Source organism: Oxyura jamaicensis, chromosome 1 (genome assembly GCF_011077185.1).
Source record: "Oxyura jamaicensis isolate SHBP4307 breed ruddy duck chromosome 1, BPBGC_Ojam_1.0, whole genome shotgun sequence".
NCBI classification, from domain to species: Eukaryota; Metazoa; Chordata; class Aves; order Anseriformes; family Anatidae; genus Oxyura; species Oxyura jamaicensis.
In genome coordinates, this window is record NC_048893.1 from 180,530,005 (window position 1) to 180,550,239 (window position 20,235).

At 34.0% G+C, this 20,235-nt stretch overlaps 1 protein-coding gene and 1 long non-coding RNA gene across 2 annotated transcripts in view; one reads left to right on the forward strand and one right to left on the reverse strand.

The window, feature by feature from the left end:
* NBEA (neurobeachin) overlaps positions 1-20,235 on the reverse strand; it is a 527,091-nt gene that overhangs the window by 342,282 nt on the left and 164,574 nt on the right. Inside the window, exons 19-27 of the mRNA XM_035337838.1 lie at positions 19,718-19,799; positions 19,372-19,495; positions 18,844-19,036; positions 17,489-18,508; positions 12,893-13,110; positions 11,146-11,299; positions 3,909-3,917; positions 1,212-1,392; positions 89-219 (exon numbers count right to left, since the gene is read on the reverse strand). Of these exons, the coding sequence (XP_035193729.1) occupies positions 89-219; positions 1,212-1,392; positions 3,909-3,917; positions 11,146-11,299; positions 12,893-13,110; positions 17,489-18,508; positions 18,844-19,036; positions 19,372-19,495; positions 19,718-19,799 (2,112 nt within the window). The remainder of the gene's footprint in view (positions 1-88; positions 220-1,211; positions 1,393-3,908; positions 3,918-11,145; positions 11,300-12,892; positions 13,111-17,488; positions 18,509-18,843; positions 19,037-19,371; positions 19,496-19,717; positions 19,800-20,235) is intronic.
* Positions 4,810-9,813, forward strand: LOC118165985. Its single transcript, XR_004750301.1, has 2 exons — positions 4,810-6,135; positions 9,079-9,813. It is a non-coding gene; the product is annotated as an uncharacterized LOC118165985 (long non-coding RNA).

The window sequence follows — 20,235 nt, forward strand, 5'->3', positions numbered from 1 at the left end:
GCTTGAGAAGGCAGATACAATTGCTTTCTGATCATAGAAGCAATAGTACAGTCTTGTCAGTGCTGTTGGTAACTGAAGACTGAATTACCTTGGTTGCTGCTACTGCAGTTACACCCTGGAGAGCATCCTGAGCTTTACTGCTGATTAACGAAGTCTTGTTCACTCTCTCTCTCTGCCTTTGCCGACACTCTAAACAGTTTCTGACAGCCACACAACAAACTAAAAAAGTCATGAAAATTAAACGAGTTATTTTCTCATAATTATTTTTAGAATATCAATTAGCAGTCTGTATATATCAATAACCATGTCCAAATAGTAATGGCAATAGTTACCACATTAGACTCCATTGGTACTAGAAAAGCATTAATGGTGACTTATTTCATTCTTTTAGCTGAACAACCTAATGTTTTCTATAACTGCTATTTCACTGTATTAAAATTTGAAAATTATTAGTCCTTGAACTGGAGCTCTCATATGTTATTGATCAGTTATCAACACTTTAAATCTGAGTGCAGTTATGCACAGCTACAACAGAGGAATAGGAGGAGTTAATTGAGAATTCGATGAAAATTAATCAATTATAATAAACCACAAGCATTATACCAGTAGCAGTATAATTATCAATGATCTGATGAGTGGTATGAATAATAACTGGACAAAAATCAGAGTCTAAAAATTATTCAACATTTGAAAGATGAAAAAGTATGTGGGATACAACATTAAAGAAACAGCATCATTGTAAGAAGATATAGCAAGTGGTAAATAGTGAAGAAAGGTGCTAGACTGTTGCAATATTTATATTAAGCTCTGCAGTCTGTACACACATCCCAAGCTTTTAATCTTACATGGACTGAAAATAGTCTTTCAGATCTACAGAGACTTGGATAAGGAAACTTGCAGTAGGCATGTAGCAAAACAGTTTTTAGGAAAAACATTTTTCCTCTATTCATTTACTTTTATTTAATATTTTTACTTCTCAAAAATGTATACAACTTTTACAGAGGAATTAACAATTTGCAACATGCCTTTTTATTATTTTTTGTGTCTTTATTGAATCAACCTTAAAACAGCATCAAATCAGCAATAGCATACTATTATTTCATCATATCACAGTCGGTACAAGGACCTTTCCTACATGTGTCACTATTTGATCTAGCTTGAGCTCACTGATCTGTAAGTAATTATTTAATACGTGCTGTCTGCAAACTTACCAAGCCTCAGGCACTGTCGCATTAGACCTCCAGAAGACATGTTTTTTTCAGCTTCAATCTCACTAAAATTTAGAGAACTGGCAAATACTAGCACATCAACCATTGCCATCAGACGGCTGAGAAAAGTTACTGCTGTCTCTGCTGACATTCCTTGTGTCACTTCAATATTTTCCAATTCAGTCTTTAAAAGGAGATAATTGAATTAAACAGCTTGAACACAACCGAAATATAATGACAGCAGCATATACACATACAAATCTAAATTGTTACACTTAATGATAAATACATTGAAAAGTTATTAAAAAATATCTCATATTATTACCATTAATATACATTGTGATCCAAATTCAAAGTAAGACAGCATAAAGAGTGAGAAAATTATTTATGTTTACATGTTTTAATAGATGATAAAAAGTCTAATATAAATGGGAAAGGTATCAGCAATTACATAAAGACAAAGTGTGGTCAGATAGTAAAACAATGTAAAGTATGTAACGGTAGAACATAGTCTTGCATTCTTCCATAGGCTAACAAAATTGACAGGTAACATTAATTAAAGTCTGCTTAGCTTTTACATTCCTTTAGATAAACAAGTAAGATTGGGAAAAACTGGACAGTTTTGCCCTGCTTCCGTGAATTGGTTCTCCCTGGGAATTCTTACTATTGTATTGGTAGCACTGCATAAATTCTCCTGTAAATCAGAAGAAAGTATGTTTACTCCCTCACAGCAGCAACAAGGAGGAAGTAAAAATGTGACAAGTTATATGGCATGCAACTTACATTTCTCAGAGAATGACCATTTATTTTCTGATTTAGTGCTGTGCTGTAATGTAGTGCTTAATGGGAATCTAAAGAAGAATGCTGAATGAGCTCCTTATTTCTGAAATCTAAAAATCTTTTCACCAAGGTGTCTAGAATCATATTTTCAAAAGCATTTGGGTGTCTAACAGTGCAGATGAGTGAGCAAACATTAATTAACAAAAAGTCTACTTAAACACCTAAACCTTACTTCTACCTCTGGAGCTAGGCAAAATTGAAAATTGGACTGAAATTTGATTGAAAATTGTCTTGACTGTGTCGACATTTATATGCTTAAACAATAACTTTAAAATTGTGTACAGGTGGCTGATTCTTATTGAATGTCAATAAGATTTCAGAGCACAGATCTTGGAACACAGAGTTCAGTCACTTTTAATAAACATTACTTTTGTCACATATGCTACTTTTTATTCACTTGCTTAGAATTATCTATGAAAAATGTACAACAATTTTTGTACTGTTAGGGACATTTCAGGAACTTTAAAAAAAAAAAAAAAAAAAAGGAAAAATTTAAATCCTTTATTTCTGTATTTCAAAAAAATTAGTATCCTTCCTGAAGAGTTAGTTTTAAGAATAGCTTAGACTATTACATATGAGGAATGCAAATTGTGTCAAACAGTATTAAGCACAAAACTGTTCTTAAACATGTAGGATATAATGTGGCATGTGTCATCACAATGATAGATAACACTTCATTTAATTTTTCTTAAGGATGTAACATGTTGGTTATAGGAGTGATTTGGGAAGGGCTGTCATCTGTCTGATCTGCCCAATGAAATCAGACAAATGGTAAAATGATAACTGTTTCTGGCATCTGTTCTTTAGTCAGGTCTTCCCTTCTTAGTGTGTGCTGTGTTCCTACATTCTGGAAAAATACATTTCTGTTTTTTGTAAGAGACTGGAACATCCTTTTTTAAAAGCACTCATCCAAAGAAAATAAATTTTAAAAAATCTATAGCCATAACAGTCTTCTAGAAAATATCATATGTGGTTACAGAAACTTGAAGTTTGAACTCATGCTTCAAATAACATCAGGTTTGCTAGCTGCCTACTGACTGCCTGCTGTTGATTTTTCTCAAACTTCAATAGTATTGCATCAGTCATGGTCTTAAAACCTTCTTAGTATATCTCTTGCTATATATTGCAAGTTATGTGATTAATTCATTTTATAAAATATACACTTTAGTGTATTTTACCAGGATTTTTGAAAATTTTGAATTGAAAAAATCTTTTTAAAAAATATCCCTAAAATTATATATCTAATTATATATATATACATATATATATATATATATATAATATTTTTAATAAAATTAAGCACTGGAGGTCTTTTTAAAGCAAAACGTATTATCAGTAAGTATTCCTTATTAAAACAGCACATCAATATTCTAATAACATTTAAAATAAGTTCCACTGTTGATCAAGCTGTCTTCAGGTATTAGCAATATTTTAGATTGGTATAGCTTAAAAAGCCTTAAAAAAGGGAATTTAATAACATTTCATGTCTATTATGTGCACTTTTAAGAGCAGTAACACGTCTCCCATACAATTAAAAGTTCAGGGCCTAAAGATTTTTTTCTACTGAGGACAACATTTATAACTTAGCTCATGGACCTACCTACATTTGTTTTCTAGCATACAGTAAGCATCATAGTTGACAATGCATTAAGTTACTGAAGGGAAAACATGTTAGGAGAAGTTAATATAGCCACTATATTCCTAATCTCATCCTACTAAGTTAATATAGCCACTATATTCCTAATCTCATCCTACTATGTGATATAGGAAAATAATAATAAAAAAGTCAAAATACTAAATGATCAAAACCAAGAAATTTTTGAAAATGCAAAAACTGAAACTTACAGGAGCAATACTAACCTTAGAACCCTGGACATGCAACAGACAAAACAGACAACAGATCACAACAATAAAAGAAAAAGAAAATAATTTAAGTTAACTAAAAATACAATGTAAAATTTAAACAAATTAGTATCTTGGAATTATACATTTGTTTAATTTATAATTAGAACAACATAGCATTTCAGCTCAGCATGAACATTTGAAAATGAAGACACCTAGAGACAGCTACTTACAAAGAAGAAGCAGCATAAATCTTGTATTATTAGAGAGTTCATGTAAACACTGATTCTTCCAAACCAATGCACATATTTTATACAGTACATAGAGAAATTTTATGAAGCAATGTAAACCAAAGTAATGTTTTCACTGATTATATAGAAATAAAATGAGCATTTTACAATAAACCATTCAACTGACATGTAGTTAATCTTTGTATGAGGAAGCAAGTAGACTTAAAATGCTTTGACAAAATAAATATAAATCACAAAAAGTAAACTGTTTCTTCATGCATAATGCTCCTTCCTTTGAAGCAACACAAGATAGTTCTTTGTATATATTACATGTGGGTGTATTTTCTTCAACTTAAACCAGTATCATGCTGGATACATGAATGTTTTTCAACCACAGAAAAAAAATTAAAGATTTACCAAGCTCCAGGGACAGAGTTAGTCTTCAAATTCCTATGAGTACAACTAAACTACTGTGTAATTTTTTTTACGTTTCAGTTTGGGTTAGAAGCACTTTCTTATCAATATAGGCTAGGAAATCCTTAAGTTTTCACTGGTTATATATATATATATATATATTAGGCAATATTTTTGTCATTTAAATAGTGGAAAAAATCTTATCTGGCAGAAAGAAGAACAAGTTGAAACAAATTAATTTATTTGTTTATTTATTTGTTAATAAATTTATTAATTTATTTCCTCTTGGAACAGAAAGTATCACACTCAACCTCTTAAATATACCTTCCTCTTCTGTAGCTGGATGCACCTTGTGAATTAACCTGTTGCTATTTTCTCTAGATTGCTAGCTCACAATTTTTGGATCAATGTACCACTGTTGATTCTCAGAATTCTTATAGACCACACTGCACTATTGCATACATGAGTCACACACATCATAATGCTAACACTATACAGAGAACACACAGAAAAATATATAATCTTGGTTTTTAATCCATAGACCCAATAATGCTGTCTTTAAATGTTTGAGTTTTGTAGACAGATGTCCATATAACACCAGCAGTTCTTACATCACAATTGAGAAGCTTCTGTTTTAAATTAATTAAGAGTGATTAAAAATTCTAGAACTTGTAGAAGTGGAAAACTAATTTCAAGGGGTCTGGAAATTTTCTCTCAATGGTCACAATCATTTCAACTCCTCAAACGCATTTCTTTTCCATTAATCAATGTCCTTGTCACAGCTACTATCCCTGTGGTAAGCAACGATGACTTCAAATTCCTAGACTGTACACAAAATATTTTATCCTGAAATGAACTGCTATTAAGAGAAAGCATCTTCTGCAAACCTTCTTTCTTATAGCTCCCAATTATGTGTATTTAACACTTGCACACCCTTTCAAGATGATCTTCCCTATAGCTGTTATTAAAAATAAACCTCAAAAACCACCCTCCCAAACAAGAAACAAAGAAACAGGAAATCAGTATTATATTCCATCATCTCTCTAAAATATTGGCAGTTTAACCCCCAGTTTAATAGGCAAGAATCAACAGTGGAACACACTCCATTTTATACTCTAAAGAAACGATTGTACATTTTTTTTTTTAATATTTGCTTTCATTTCACTTTAGTTCACATGTACAATTCACGTCCCTTTAAAAACAACATCATTTGAAGCCAACCCTTGCACAGACCCTGATATAGGGGTGGCGGTAATTGGAAGTAAGGGAAATACTGAAATGTGGGAATAGATTACAGTGAATTGCAGTACACTTCCCATACAAATGTATAAACTTCTCTCTACTCTTGAGTCAGTCACAGATTTGCATCTCTCTGTTTTCACATCTGCCTATATGTATAATATTTTTTTTCTTTTATTTTTCCTATTCATATATAATGGCCCCTATTCATATCACTATTCAGATTACCCTCATCTGGACAGAAAAAAAAGGCAAGTCAGAAGATATATTTCAATTTCAAGCATTCAACAGTAAAGAAATCCCTGGATTAAGATTGCCTGTTCTGCAGCAGACACGGAATCATAAAGCAATCTTCCACCCAAGTTAGTAGCATTGCCATTTCAGTACAAATCCTAACTATGTAAAGAAAAAAGTTTTCTGTAGCGGAAAATTGCACAAATAATCTTTATAAAGAAACTGTGACAGTACTGATCTTGAAGCAAGGTAAGGAACACAACACAGAAGATGTTACACAGAGCCAAAAAAAATAATTAAAAATAATAATAATAAAAAAAAATCCTCCAATATCCTGACAGTAATTTTTCTAAACTTAGCTCTTCGTTATTTTTTGTTTATAACCTTAATTAATTTAAGCATCGAATATACAGTGTCTATTCCACTGAGATAAAGGTGAAATGCCTTAAAAAAATAATAATAAAGAGGCAATGAGATATGAAATGACAACTAACTCTATACCAGATTGTTGAGAAGGGAGTCAGCACAGTTAAAGACTAAGCAGTCCAGGATAAGGCATAACTTGAGCTCAGATTGACATATGGAAGTTGAGGAACTGATATGGAGCTGAATTGGAGTATTATTACATGTGATCTTGTGAAGGCACTACATGTTTCTTTCTGTCATTTTCTCTGTTAGAAAATAAGTAAGCTATCTCATAAAAAGAGGTGGGATTCAGCTCCAGGTTAACCATCATCACAGTCAGTGGAGCTTACAGAGATATGGTTGCCCATCCACAAGATGTGGACAGATCCACTTCAGGGATAGCTAAATCATTTGCTTTTGTTTTTTTAACCCCATTGGTTAGACATCTAGTTCACATGCAAATACTTCAAGCAGATACCTAAATTTACCCTAATCCCTTCTTGAATTTCATCATGGTTTATCATCCTCTTATAAGGGCAAGGAAGAAAGAAATAAAGTAAAATGAGCTCCTTCTTGTTGATAAACTGAATATACGTATTCCACAGGATCTACAAAATGGGAGAGTTTTTCACACCCCAGTTCAAACAGGAAAGTTCCACAGAATAGAGATATGGAGGATCAGAGGCTTCCAAAGACTGACAGACTAAACAAGATGAAGACTCTATGGATTCAAACAGACACACCAGGATATATGACTCAAGCCTACAAAGTCTTAAATGATACAGAGATGAATAAAGAGGCGATTAAGCACTCCTTTCATAGCAGAAATTGTAAGGCATATAGTCTCTTTATACTTTTTAAGCAGGCTTAAAAAACAAAGACAAGAAGTGCTTCAAAGGTTATATAATTACTTTGTATTACTTTGTCAGACTTGGTGCCATAGGATATTACAGAAGCTAAAAGACTAAGTAGCTTCAAAACAGATTAGATAAACTCTAGAAGGATAAATTTCTCAGTTGTTATTAAACATGACAGTCTGGATACCCTCTCTAGCTGTTAAAATCCTAAATGCTGAAATAGAGTATTAGAGCGATCAATATGCTTGCTCAGACTTTTGTAGTTTTTCTGTAAGCTACAGTCACTATTGGAGGCAGAATAGCATACCAATCAGGCCCCTGGACTGCCCCAGTATGGCAGTTCACGTAGCATGAACTATTATGTTTCATAATAGCATTGCAATATAGTTTGACTGGACTTCTAATAGCATGCCCAGTTTATATTACAGAATCACAGAACCATTGAGGTTGGAAAAGGCCTCTAGAGATCATGTGGTCCAACCCCTGCTCAAGCAGCGACATCCAGAGCAGGTTGTTCAGGAGCACGTCCAGGTGGCTTTTGAAGATCTCCAAGAAGGGAGACTCCACCACCTCTCTGGGTAACCTGTGCCAGTGCTTGGTCACCCACACAGTAAAGAAGTGTTTCCTGGTGTTCAGACAGAACCTCTTATGCTTCAGTTAGTTACATCAATTATTGTTTGTTTGTTTGTTTGTTTATTTTTCCTCACAAGATATACAGTCAGTATTTTGTCATGTAGCTCATAAATCAAATATTTTCCTCAATGGTCTAAGATAATTTTGTTGCCTTACCATTTATGGTAATAATTTTTAAATATGAATAAATATGAGTAATTAAAACTGACTTCTCCCAGAATGTGAAGACATGCTTATTTTGAAGTGGTTTCTTTAATAATACAAATTTTTGCTCAACTAAAAATCTCTTGACTAAAAGTCACTTGCATGTGGAAAATCTTGGGATAGAGTCGTGTAATGCACAAATATTCTGTATTATTTCAGCATTGTAATTCTTGCATATGGCCCAAGAACTGGGACTGCTAATGCAGGAAGATATTCCCTGAATGGTAATATTTTGAGTCATGTGCAGTTCTGGGCTCCTCCACAGAGGCATGGACATACTGCAGAGAACCCAATAAAGTGCCATGAAGATAATGAAGGCAATGGAGCATCATTCCTATAAGGAAAGGCTGAGAGAGTTGGGACTGTTCAGCTTGGAGAAAAGAAGACTCAGGGGTGATCTCATCAACGTCTACTATAAATACAGAGAGTGCAATGAGGACAGAGCCAGACTCTTCATTGGCATGCAGTGCCAGGACAGGAGGCAACAGGCACAAACTGACAGACAGGGGGTTGCCTCTGAACATCAGGAAACTTGCTATACTGTGCAAGTGAGGGAGCACAGGCTTGCTCAGGCAGGATGTGGGGTCTCCCTGCTTGGAGAACTTCAAAAGCATCTGTACAGGGTCCTGGACAATCTGCTCTTGGTGTCCCTGCTTGACCAGGGGGATTGGACCAGATGACCTCCAGAGTTCAGCCTTTGACCAGAGGTCAACTTCCAACCTCAGACATTTTGTCCTTCTTAGAACAGGTGAGGGAGAAAGAGTATTTCTATCTCTTTCCTCTGTTGATGGTTACTTAGGTAGAAAATGTTAGAAAATTAGGCCTGTTGTAAGTATTTTTATTCAGTGGAGAGGTTATATAAATCTTCTAGTTTCAGACTTCTCTCTTCCAATTAGCAGCTCATGGGAGGAGGAAAGTGAGATAGAGTCTTTTGTAAGTGACTGTAAGCACTAAACTACCTTGCCTTTTCAGGTCTTAGAAGAAATGCATTCCTAACCACCACAACAGCCACTTTCTCCACAGCAATTCTAGGATGCAAAAGTATTAGAGGTCTGAGAAGCAGTATGAAACTTTAAATTCATCATATGATGGATATTCAGAAGAGGTCCAACAGGGTATCCAATCCCTTTGTAACTGTCATCCAGAACAATATTAAAGGAGAATATTTTCTCAAAGAGGAAGGATGTGCTGGCCTATTTGTGTCTCTTACGGTGATGAATAAATCCTCATCTCATCTCCTCTCCTCTGCTCTGCTCTGTTCTCCTGTCCTCAGAGTAGGATTAATTCAGTTTAAAAACAGCTATTGATCTTTAAGTGAATGAGTGTATTTCATAACTTAATTTTATCATCCTAAACAGATGGCGTATTTGAGCATTTAAGTAATATACGGAGTCCCCATGTAGTGGAGAAATGTATGTATAATACACAAATTTGAAAATGTAGTCTTCTGTATTGATGTATGAAAATCACTACTATTTGTTGCAAGGTAGTATGAACACAACAGTATTTTAACAAATGAATATATAACTTATAAAACTGTATCAAATATATGTATACACACACAGAGACACATTATTCAGAATAAATAAAGGAAATAGTGAATTGCAAAATTGTTATCCTGTAGGAGGGATTCACAGTGTCACAAACGACGACAAAAAAACAAAAACAATAATACTGTTCAATGGAATAAAAGTTTAATTCACACTGTGTCTATTTTGTATTTTTTTTTGTATAAAAGACAAAAAAAAAGGAAAAAAAAAATCTTCATTTTCAAATGATGCCTAAAGATTTCTTTCTAAAAATATCTCCCGATGTCCTTTTTTCTAAAGTACAACCTTTATCTCAAGATGGGTTCTTGCACACTCTCATACATGTCAACATTCTTTAAAATGTAACAAGCAAAACCTCTTATTCAGCAATCTTAATGTCATTCTTGTGACTACAATCTCAAATCTTTTCTGTGAGTCCTGTGTTTTTGCTAATAATAAATAATTTCCTAGTAAACAGAGAAAATAGTGCATAAATAGCATTGCCTGTCTGAAAATCATATTTTAGCCAATTACCAGTCAATGCTTTCATATCTTTCAAATAAAATAGTGCAAAACAGTATTTTGTTAACTACCTACAAGTAATAAGAGAGGCAAAGTAATTTCAGTTGATGAATGGTAAGAGAGTGAGCTTATGTTGCAAAGTTACATTTGCAGCGCTCAGTACTTAATAACCACTTCAGAGGAACTTCTTTGTCTCTTCTGTGCTTCTTTTTCTCCCCTTTCAAAGATCAGTACTAGCTACAAATGCTTATGGGATGTCCGAAATATATATATTTTTTATTTTGAAAGAGATAGTTACAGATATTATACGCACAGACAAGGCATTACATTCAAATACTGTATTACTTACTCTTGACAATAATATAACACACGAAATATTTCTCCCTTCTTTCACGAAGCATTCTATTAGGCTACTCAACCTGTCTGAGCTATTAGGCTAATCTACCTGCTTCTCACCTAAGAACTTACAACTCATTAAGAACATAAGAGTAGATAAGAATATCAATAAGAACAGATTAAAAAAAGAAAAGAAAGGTAACAAGATCAGTACCTATTGAAGGAAGAAGTAAACAGAGTGTAGCGAGGGGATGACTTTATAATTTGGCATGCAAATAGCTGGTGGCCAAGCAACACAGGTTTATGAATATCAGTGAGTGGCCATCATAAGGCACGGAATTTTCTCATAGTAGTCAGAATTCATAAACATGGTAATAATGGTCTTCTCTTTCAAATGAAATATTAAATACAGATGAAATATTACTATTCTTACTAAGTACTAATCTATTAATAAAATTAACATTTCAAATAAAAATTACTATAAACACTCTGAATATTGAAGCTTAACAGTTTCAATTATAAACTTCAACTTTTCGAAGGAATTAGTGGATAGGGGACAAGAATCCCTAAAGAAATAAAGTCAGCTGCAAACTAGTTTGTATTATTAACAACAATTTTTAATATGACCACTAGGTGGAAATATTGTACTTACAGTTGGGGATGTGGCTGCTGACAGCAATGGTAAAATTCCTCCACAAGCAATAATAATATTGTCTACCATCTGGGAAATGAGGTGTATTGTGTTGTGTACAAAAATAATATTTTCATTGCTATTGACAAAGTCCATCACAGACTTCGTGGAGTGACTGCAAGAGCAGGAAAGAAAGGATGGATTAAAACCAAACAGTTACAGTGAAAGTTTAGGTAAATTTATTCTTTGCAAACAGACACGAATGTTTCTGTGATATAAAGTAGATCCTTGTCTACATAACTTTTCATGTAAATTGTCTAAAAATATAAACAGACTAATCTGATGTACTAATTGACTGCTAATTTCACACCTTTGAAAAATAGTTTCAGATCAGTTTCAGATATACAGTTGAGAACAATGGCTCAAAACCTGTTATTCCCATCATTCAGTCCTTCTCTTCAGAGGCAGTTCTACTGAAAGCAATGGGATTGTTTCTTATTATTCAGTTGATTAACAGAGTTCACCATATAGTACCAGTGTCATGTGAAGTAGCCCTGATAACACCTAATGAACTTAGGTGCATTTTGTCATGATTTTTTTCAATTGTCATTCCTGCAAACTAATCTGTTAGAGTGGTATTGGTCAAGGAAACCTTCTGATGGTGTTTTAAAGTAGAAACTTGATGATCTGGTGATACTTTGACCTAATATTAACTAATATTAGCTTTACCATTAGCCAAAGCTTTGTGAGCAGATATGCTAATAACATTGCCTGAAATCTCAGCAACTATAAACTGGTAAGAAATTGTCCCATGAAACAGGCACGCCCCCAGAATACAAAAAGTGATGTGAAAATATTGAGGAATAGTTGGCCTATTATTATGTTCCTTTTCCCAAAACAACCTTGTTGCCAGGCAGCCAACAAAAATTCAAGTCTTCAACTGAAAATATGCAAGCTAAAATTTTAATCTCAAAGTGTCACATAAGCATAAAAGACAAAAGAAAATATTTCTCCTTAGAATATATATTTAAATTGCCTATTGACTATCATAGAACAGTTCCCCAAACTGGAAAGTAAATGCAATATAAATTAGTTATTTAACACAACTAAGTTAAAGTTTTCTGAAAATGAGTTATTGTGTTCTAGAAATGAGATTAGATAATGTCAATTATACCTAAAGGTACTGATAACAAGAAGCTAGTGAGTATCTCTGTTAAAGAGTGCAAAAAGCTAGGAGATCATATTGCTGTCGTTAGCGGTAATCTAACCACCAAGATTAACTACAACCAGAAGCTGATATGCAAAATACAATTATCAATTAGAATAGGTGATTCTTTAGAAAAAATTATTGGACAGAGGTTTTTTTTTGTTGTTGTTTGTTTGTTTTTTAATATAGTTTGCAGGTAGAGAAGCTCTCTTAATTAGAACAATTGAAAAAAATGGCAATTAACACACACACAAGTCTTCCTCAGGTGTGAAACATGAGCACAGATTCTAACACTAAACATAAGCTGAGACAGAACTCAGTTTGGTCAGGTACATATGAATTATACAGTCTCTGAAGAAAACAGAAATTTGGCCCCCAGTACACAGCTGTTACAAGCTGGGAAAGGGAAAAAAGAAAAGGTACAAGATATGATAGGGCACTTCAGCTTACACCAACTCTCTCTCTTCCCATTATCTCAGTAACATTCCCTCTACAACACATCTAATTTTTCCTTGTTGACATATATGTAAAACAGGATTTAAATAAGAAGTAATCATCTACCTTCTCCAAACATGTACATCTGTTTCTAGTGCAAAAAGCAAGTCTGTCAGGAGCCGCTGGTGCATGGGAGACCATTTAAACTCTGGAATACGAAACATAGTTGTGCGTGGACCTGGACTAAACTGTCGTCGCTGCTCTTCTGTCATTGGCATTCCTCGAAATCCCAAGTCAACACGTAAATCCCGATCTTGCTGGGTGACAGATCGACCCTGTACTGCCTACATTAACAAGAAGTTCAAAAATCATGTTAAGTTTCTGTAATGTGTTTTTGAATGGTTCACAGACTTTCAGAAAGGATGGGCCAGAGCCCATCTAGGATGGTCTCAAGCACAAAGGAAAGAATGGACTCAAGCACAAACAACTGGAGAGAGAGAGATTCCAGTGCAGGCACTATCACTCAGTAAAGAAGCTACTCCAAATCAATCAGCACTGAGGTGCTATGGCTTGCCTTCCTTCCAGCTATTCACTGATATTTTACATTTGGGTTATTCACTTGAAATATTACAGAAAAGACCAAATGCAATATGTACAAGGTCAGCAGTAACAAGATTTTGTATATAAGAAACAACTATTCTTTTGCATAGATAGCACAATTTTATTTGACTAAACAAACTGACAAACTACACAGTGATGGCTTCAAGATATCAGTGTACTTGCACTGTACAGTTCATCATCTTCTAAAACCGATTTATTAATTTGGTATTTTTAGCAGGACCATTAAAGGATCAAATCCACACCCAGATCTAATGTTGTTACACTGTTAATTGGTTAACAGTTTTATGGATTCTTAGGATATTCTTTAGATTCTCCCATCAGGTAGAAGATGAAAATTTTATACCCTTTTAGTATCTACATAGTCATGACTGTTTCCTCTTGGTGATTAATGATAAAAGCAAAAGATACACAAGGAGACTATGATGGAGAAAACTGTGAAGGAAAAATAATAAAGAACAATAATTTAGACCGAATTTGAGGCCAATATTCATAACAATTACATTATTTATATGGTACAACATCTCTGAAAGGAAGAAATACAAAGTATGCTCCTTGGTTTTATTTTAAAGTGATATTAGATTAGTTATAGACTGGAAAAATAGAAAATGTCCTTGTTTTGCTCACATACTCATTTCCCGAACTCTATATACTGCTTTAAATTTTGCCTTAAAAGCAAAAAGACATTTATGAACTATTTGTATTAACAACATAAAAATGGAAATGGCCCTGGAAATGGCACTGGAGTTAAATTGGAAAGCTTCTTAGATCTTTAGTCTGATTTTGATCTGATCTATTGCCAGATTTCTGAGAGCAGGGCAGGTTTCTTTCATTCAGTTTGACCTGTTTGTATCAAAATCATTGCTGTGGCTTCCAATTCCGATCTATTCCTTAGAATTTCAATATATTAATAGAAATATAGACATTAATAGACGTATCTTTGAATAATAATTATTTTTTTTTCCAGGAATTAATTGAGATTTGAATATTTTAAATTATTTTCTGCAGTGTGCTTTCAGTTCTATTTTCATTCTTTCATAGTTCAGATCACAGAAGAATAATATTTCCTTTGGTGTTTGCTTTGGTGTTTGCTTTCACTACTGACAAAGGCATTAAACCTTTGAAATATGGAGGAGATCCCATCTCTACTTTGTTGGGCATTTTGTTGCCTCCTTTCAGTCCATCTGAGCTTACTTTGAGGAGTAAGACATGCTTACTGTCTACTGATAAGGTAGAGAAGTAATTGCAGATCTGTTTTTAGAAAAACAGGTTATCATTTCCATTTGCATACCACTTTGGTACAACTATATGCAGTTGTCAAGTCATTTACAATAATGTTATCATAACTGCACCAGAACAGGATAGCTTTTTATTTAGATAATAGTTCTGTAATTGCAACAATAGGCTTTGATGTGCATTGCACAAAACACCATGAAACCCAAATATCTACTTGGGTGGCCAATCTTCGAACCTAACCAAACTGAACCAAACCAAACCTAACCAAAAGTGTTTTCAGTGATCTCAAAGATAGTGGAATCAAATCTAATGTGACAGTGCCCACACATGCTGCAATCTCAACTCGAGCCTCCAGCCTCACTGCAAACATGCTAAATATATTACTGCTTTTTACTCATGAAAATTATAATCCTTGGCGAGAATCACAGAATCATTTGAGTTGGAAGGGACCTTAGAGATTACTAGTTCCAACCCTTCCAATATTTAATACATATTTTCATCTATTTTTATTACTGTTAACTTTGTTTAAAAATAAATGATTTAACTATGGAGACCTTACAGTTCACAGGGAATTTCCAAACAAATAAAGCAGTGATTAGAAGATGACAACAATTTTGGTGGTTACACAGTTTATAATTGTTTTCAAGAAAATCATTTAAAAGAGATATTATGGCTACTAGCTCATAGTATTTTATCAAGAATAATAGTGGGAAAGAAATGCAATTTACGTAACATATGGAGAATCAAGGGAAATAAATAATTCTAGAGTTGGACTTTGGAAGAGTATACAGTTTGTAAATAATTCGCAGATCCAAATGATATCCTAGGAATTTTCTGGGAAGCTAAGAGTGAAGCATTTGAAAACATTTTGGTTTTCTTATCCTGTAATGATTTTACAAAAGTTCATTAGGAATTCATGAGGAATTTTTATGTTTATAAATCAACTACTGCACATGAAATTCATCAAGGAAAGAGGTTAAAGGACAGAAATGTCATGAAGTCACACTAACAGGATGTTCTACAGTAGCAAGTATGAAGTCAGATTATTTTTTTCATTAAAGGCATTTTACTAATTCATTGTGTTTACGTGCGCATATCTGTATATAGAAATTGAATGTATTCTCTTGCTTTTTACTCTTTAAACAAAACCCACATTTCAAAATAAATATTGTCTGCTCCTTTTTCTTCTCTCCTGCATTCTGTCCCATTTGTCAGTTTGAATGGTAATAACATTTTTAATTTTAAGACTTAAGATAAGGTACTTCCTATCAAGAATCTCCAGGGCTCATTCTTTATTACATACAATCATTTCAAATATAATAATCCCTATACAACACTTGATACTCTGTCTCTGATGTTATGAGGCTTTTCATAGGTTTGAAAAGCAACAGGAGAACTCCAAATTTTTCTTATAATATCTGTCTAGGGAATGCAAAGTTTTGAGTTTCATCTGCTCTTCTCTTCAAAAGAGAGGTTCTTGTCATAGAATAGAAACTGAGAAGAGAGAGATTTCAGAACCTTCTGGTATGAATAACCAACGAGTAAGTTTTTGTGTAGCTCTAATTTTTTTTTTTTTTACAATGTGGCACATACTACACAGCATCAAGCAGAGCAACTTTTTTAAGTACTGGCTCTTCTTCCATAATTTCAGGTAGCCTACTTGACTTGAAAATCCTAGAAGATAAATACTGGTGTACATACTGGACATTATAGTAAGATAATAAAATCTTTAAGTTAGTCATTTTTTTCCCCCAGTAACATCCTTAAAAGCAATCTTTGATTACCAGCTATTGGCCATGAACAATGCTAGTGAGTAAATTCATTCTGTGCTGTAGAAGTTCAAAGTGATCCTAGATTTCATTGTGCATACAGAGCATGCACAGGATACAAAAGCACAAATTCAAAGAGTAGACTTCTATCTTGGACTTCCCATTTTAAGAATACTGTGGCTTTTACAAAAACACTAGTTAGAATTTTTCGGAGAGATACCTAGACAAGAAAGAATCCCTGAGAAGAATGTAGATACCTCTTGTTTCAATAATGATCTCTGGTCTGGAAATCAAGTCACAGTTTTTCTTCTATTATCCCTAAATTATTCCTTCTCTTTCTAAACAACTTTTATGTTTATCTCATAATAAAATAGAGATATTTCATTTGTAATCTTAGAATACATGCTAACAATAGGCTTAAAACAGAATTCTAAGAGCACTGCTTAATCTATCTACAGGAAATAAGGGAAATGGATAAAAGATTCTCTTAGCTAAGGTTTTTAAAATTAAAGCATGGAGCCATAAAATGGCTTGGGTTGGAACGGACCTTAAAGATCATCTAATTCCAGTCCCCTGCCTTTGCCGGGGACACCTTCCACTAGACCAGATGGCTCAAAGCCCCATCCAACCTGACTTTTAACGCTTCCAGGGATGGGGCATCCACAACTTCTCTGGGCAACCTGTTCCAGTGCTTCACCACTCTCTGAGTAAAGAACTTCTTCTTTATATCTAATCTAAATCTACTGTCTTTTACTTTAAAGTCATTATTCCTTGTCTTATCACTACACTTTCTGACAAACAGTCCCTCCCCACCTTTCCCGTAGACCCCCTTAAGGTACTGGAAGGCTGCTATAAGGTCTCCCTGGAGCTTTATCTTCTCCAGGTTGAGCATCCACAATTGCAAGAGGTATTTTCTATGCAGACATAAAAATTAAGTTAAGGAGTTTTCAAAGTAAGTAGGCTTGGAAGATGGAAACTTTTCACATTATTAAGGAAATATAGTTCAAAAATCACTCAGACCACAAACTATTAATGTATTCAGAAACAAAGAACGGTGATAACATCAGACACATATATAGCTACAGCACTTGAAACTTACCTGGGTTGTGGTAGTTGTCTGGATCTTCCGTATCTCCTTTCCTGCTTCCTTACCATCATCGGATCTTTCTGTATCTGATATTATACTTCCTGCATCAACATTAGGTACAGTTTTGCTACCAGAAGACTCTGTCTCAAGAGTTGTGGCAGTCATTTCAGCATATTCTAATCCTTTAGATGATGAAGCCAACTCCCTCTCAGAAATGCTACTCATTCCATCTGAAGTTGTATGAATCTTAAATTCCTTGTCCTCTATTATACTTGAAGCACATGTTATATCTACACTACCTGCCATATGTGCAAGCAATCCCAAATCATCATTTACACCCAGATGCATCTGAGTGTCTTGCACATTTGGAATAGAAATATGGTTACTTGAAAGTTCAGGTAGAAGTTTCTCCTCTTGACTGGGTATTTTATCAAAGAGAAATGAGGTACTGTTAGTAGAAGGTTCATCTTTCTCATCAGCCAGAGTTATTAATGGACCATTATCTTTTTCCTCATTCTTCTTAATAATACCTACACTTCCATGAACATTGTTTTGTAGCTTCTCAACTGCAGCACTGTATACATTATCTAGAAGAGATTCAACTTCTACAAGTGCACCATTTTCTCCAGTTACCAGTGTCTCTGGTGATAAATCCATATCATCAAGTTTTACTTCTGTAGCTTCTACCTTTTCAGCTTTTATATCAACTAAAAGGTCATGAACTTCCACATGTACTCCTCCTCCTGGTCTCTCAGCACTTCCAAGCACATCATCAGACACCTTTGTAGCCATGAGCAAGTCCCTTGTATCTGTACTGACAGGATAATCCGTTTCACTTTCTGGACTTTGGCTTTGTGAAAGGTCTTCTATCTCTCGGATTTCCATTCCACCTTTTGCTCCTGTTGTCTGAGACGAAAGACCTGAGATAGTGCTCACATTACCCTTTTTCCCCTTTTTTATGTTTTCTTCCTCTTGCCTTTGATACTCTTCATACATTTTAGCTAGGTACTCCTTGTGAGCCTCATATGTGACCTTAAAAAAAAAAAAGACAAGATTATGTGGATGAATATATACTACATGAATCTGCACAAAATCTAATGAGAATCTTAACAAATTATTACATACAGCTCACAAACTATTCCACATAAGAGGACCTGCAATTTTTGACAAAAAATCCCACCTTGACATGTATGAAAATAGCCACCAGATGGCACTAAATCACTTTAAATATTACCTTACCCAATTACTAGTCCCTTTGGGAGAGTTACCAGGATTTTAAAAAACAAAACAAAACAAACAAACAAACAAACAACCCCCCCCCCAAAAAAAAAAATAAAAAAATAAAACATCCATGGCTCATTTCTTACCTTGGAATGAGCTATAGAAAGAGTATCGACCCACACTCTCCAGCCTCCCCATTCATATTTTATTGCATGATACAAGAGAATGCGGAAAATGTTGTAAACCATCTCTGTAATCTTCTGCTCTTCAGAGTTCTTAGGGTTAATGTATCCCAGAGAAAACATCCAGTCCTGCCACACTGAACACTGAAGTAAACATCTAAAGTGAAATAATTAGGTCAAAATATATCCAAAGCAAGCTTACTTATTTTAACGTTACGAGGGTTAAAATAGGAGGAAAATAACATGGTGCTTCTACTTTAAAATCAATCTGACTGTAGGAATAAACCTTAAAAGTACTGTAGGATCATAAAAATGTGAAATATATTCTTAACTGAAGAACCAGTTACTAGTTACGAAATTAAAAAAGAAACCACAAACCTAGTAAATTCATTTTTATACATTTAATATACAGTGTAAAACTCTACACACAATATAACAGATTGCTATTATCCACAAGTCAAGGATGAGAAAATACTATTTGTAGTGACATACCTTCTGTTTTCACGGCTATTACTAAAGAGTTTTATCATATCAGACAAGAACAACCGTCGAACTTCCATCAGCTCTGCACTTGGTGTGGAGTTTTTTAACAGCGTTGCGACCACCTTAAGAATCACTTTGAAAGAATAAATTACTTACAATAACACATTTTAACAGCATTTGGTATAAAAATAAATTAAAGTTGCTGACAGCAACGAATATAAGTAGTAACTGAAACTCAAATGCACTTGAGATATGCTAATGAAGTGTTCTTGCCTCCTGAACCATATTCTTTCAAAAACAAATTAAAATCTAAGCAATATATGTATATTGTACAAACATAATATATAGTACTTACTTGGATTTTGTATTTTCACTGTAGAATCTGGTTCTGGATGAGGTTTATGAACTACTTGAGTGCACACTTGTTCTGTCAAAATCTAAAACACAGAATATTAAATTCCTGTTATCGTTTTTAATTAAAAAGTACTGCATTTCTTTGTTCGTGTTTTAAATTTTAAGAATACCATTTATCATGGCCACACTGTAACTTCATATAAAACATTTCGGTAAAATATTTTATTCTTCAAGAATAGAATAAAGCAATGCCTCCATGTAAGGAGTAAGACTTTCATGGATGTACCATGGTTGGCTAATGTTTTAGTTAGCTCAATAAACATGCAATGGTGTTTTTAAGAGATGAGTCTACGTAAGCCATAAATTAGGAGAAATGAAACCTAGGTGTTAAGCTTGCTGTTTGCCTGAAATGGTATTGCTCACAGAAGGACGAAGTCTGTTAACAATGGGAAGAGAATTACCAAAGATCCTATTCCAGTGTTCATATTTATTTATCTTAATCTCTTTTAAAGTTTCTGA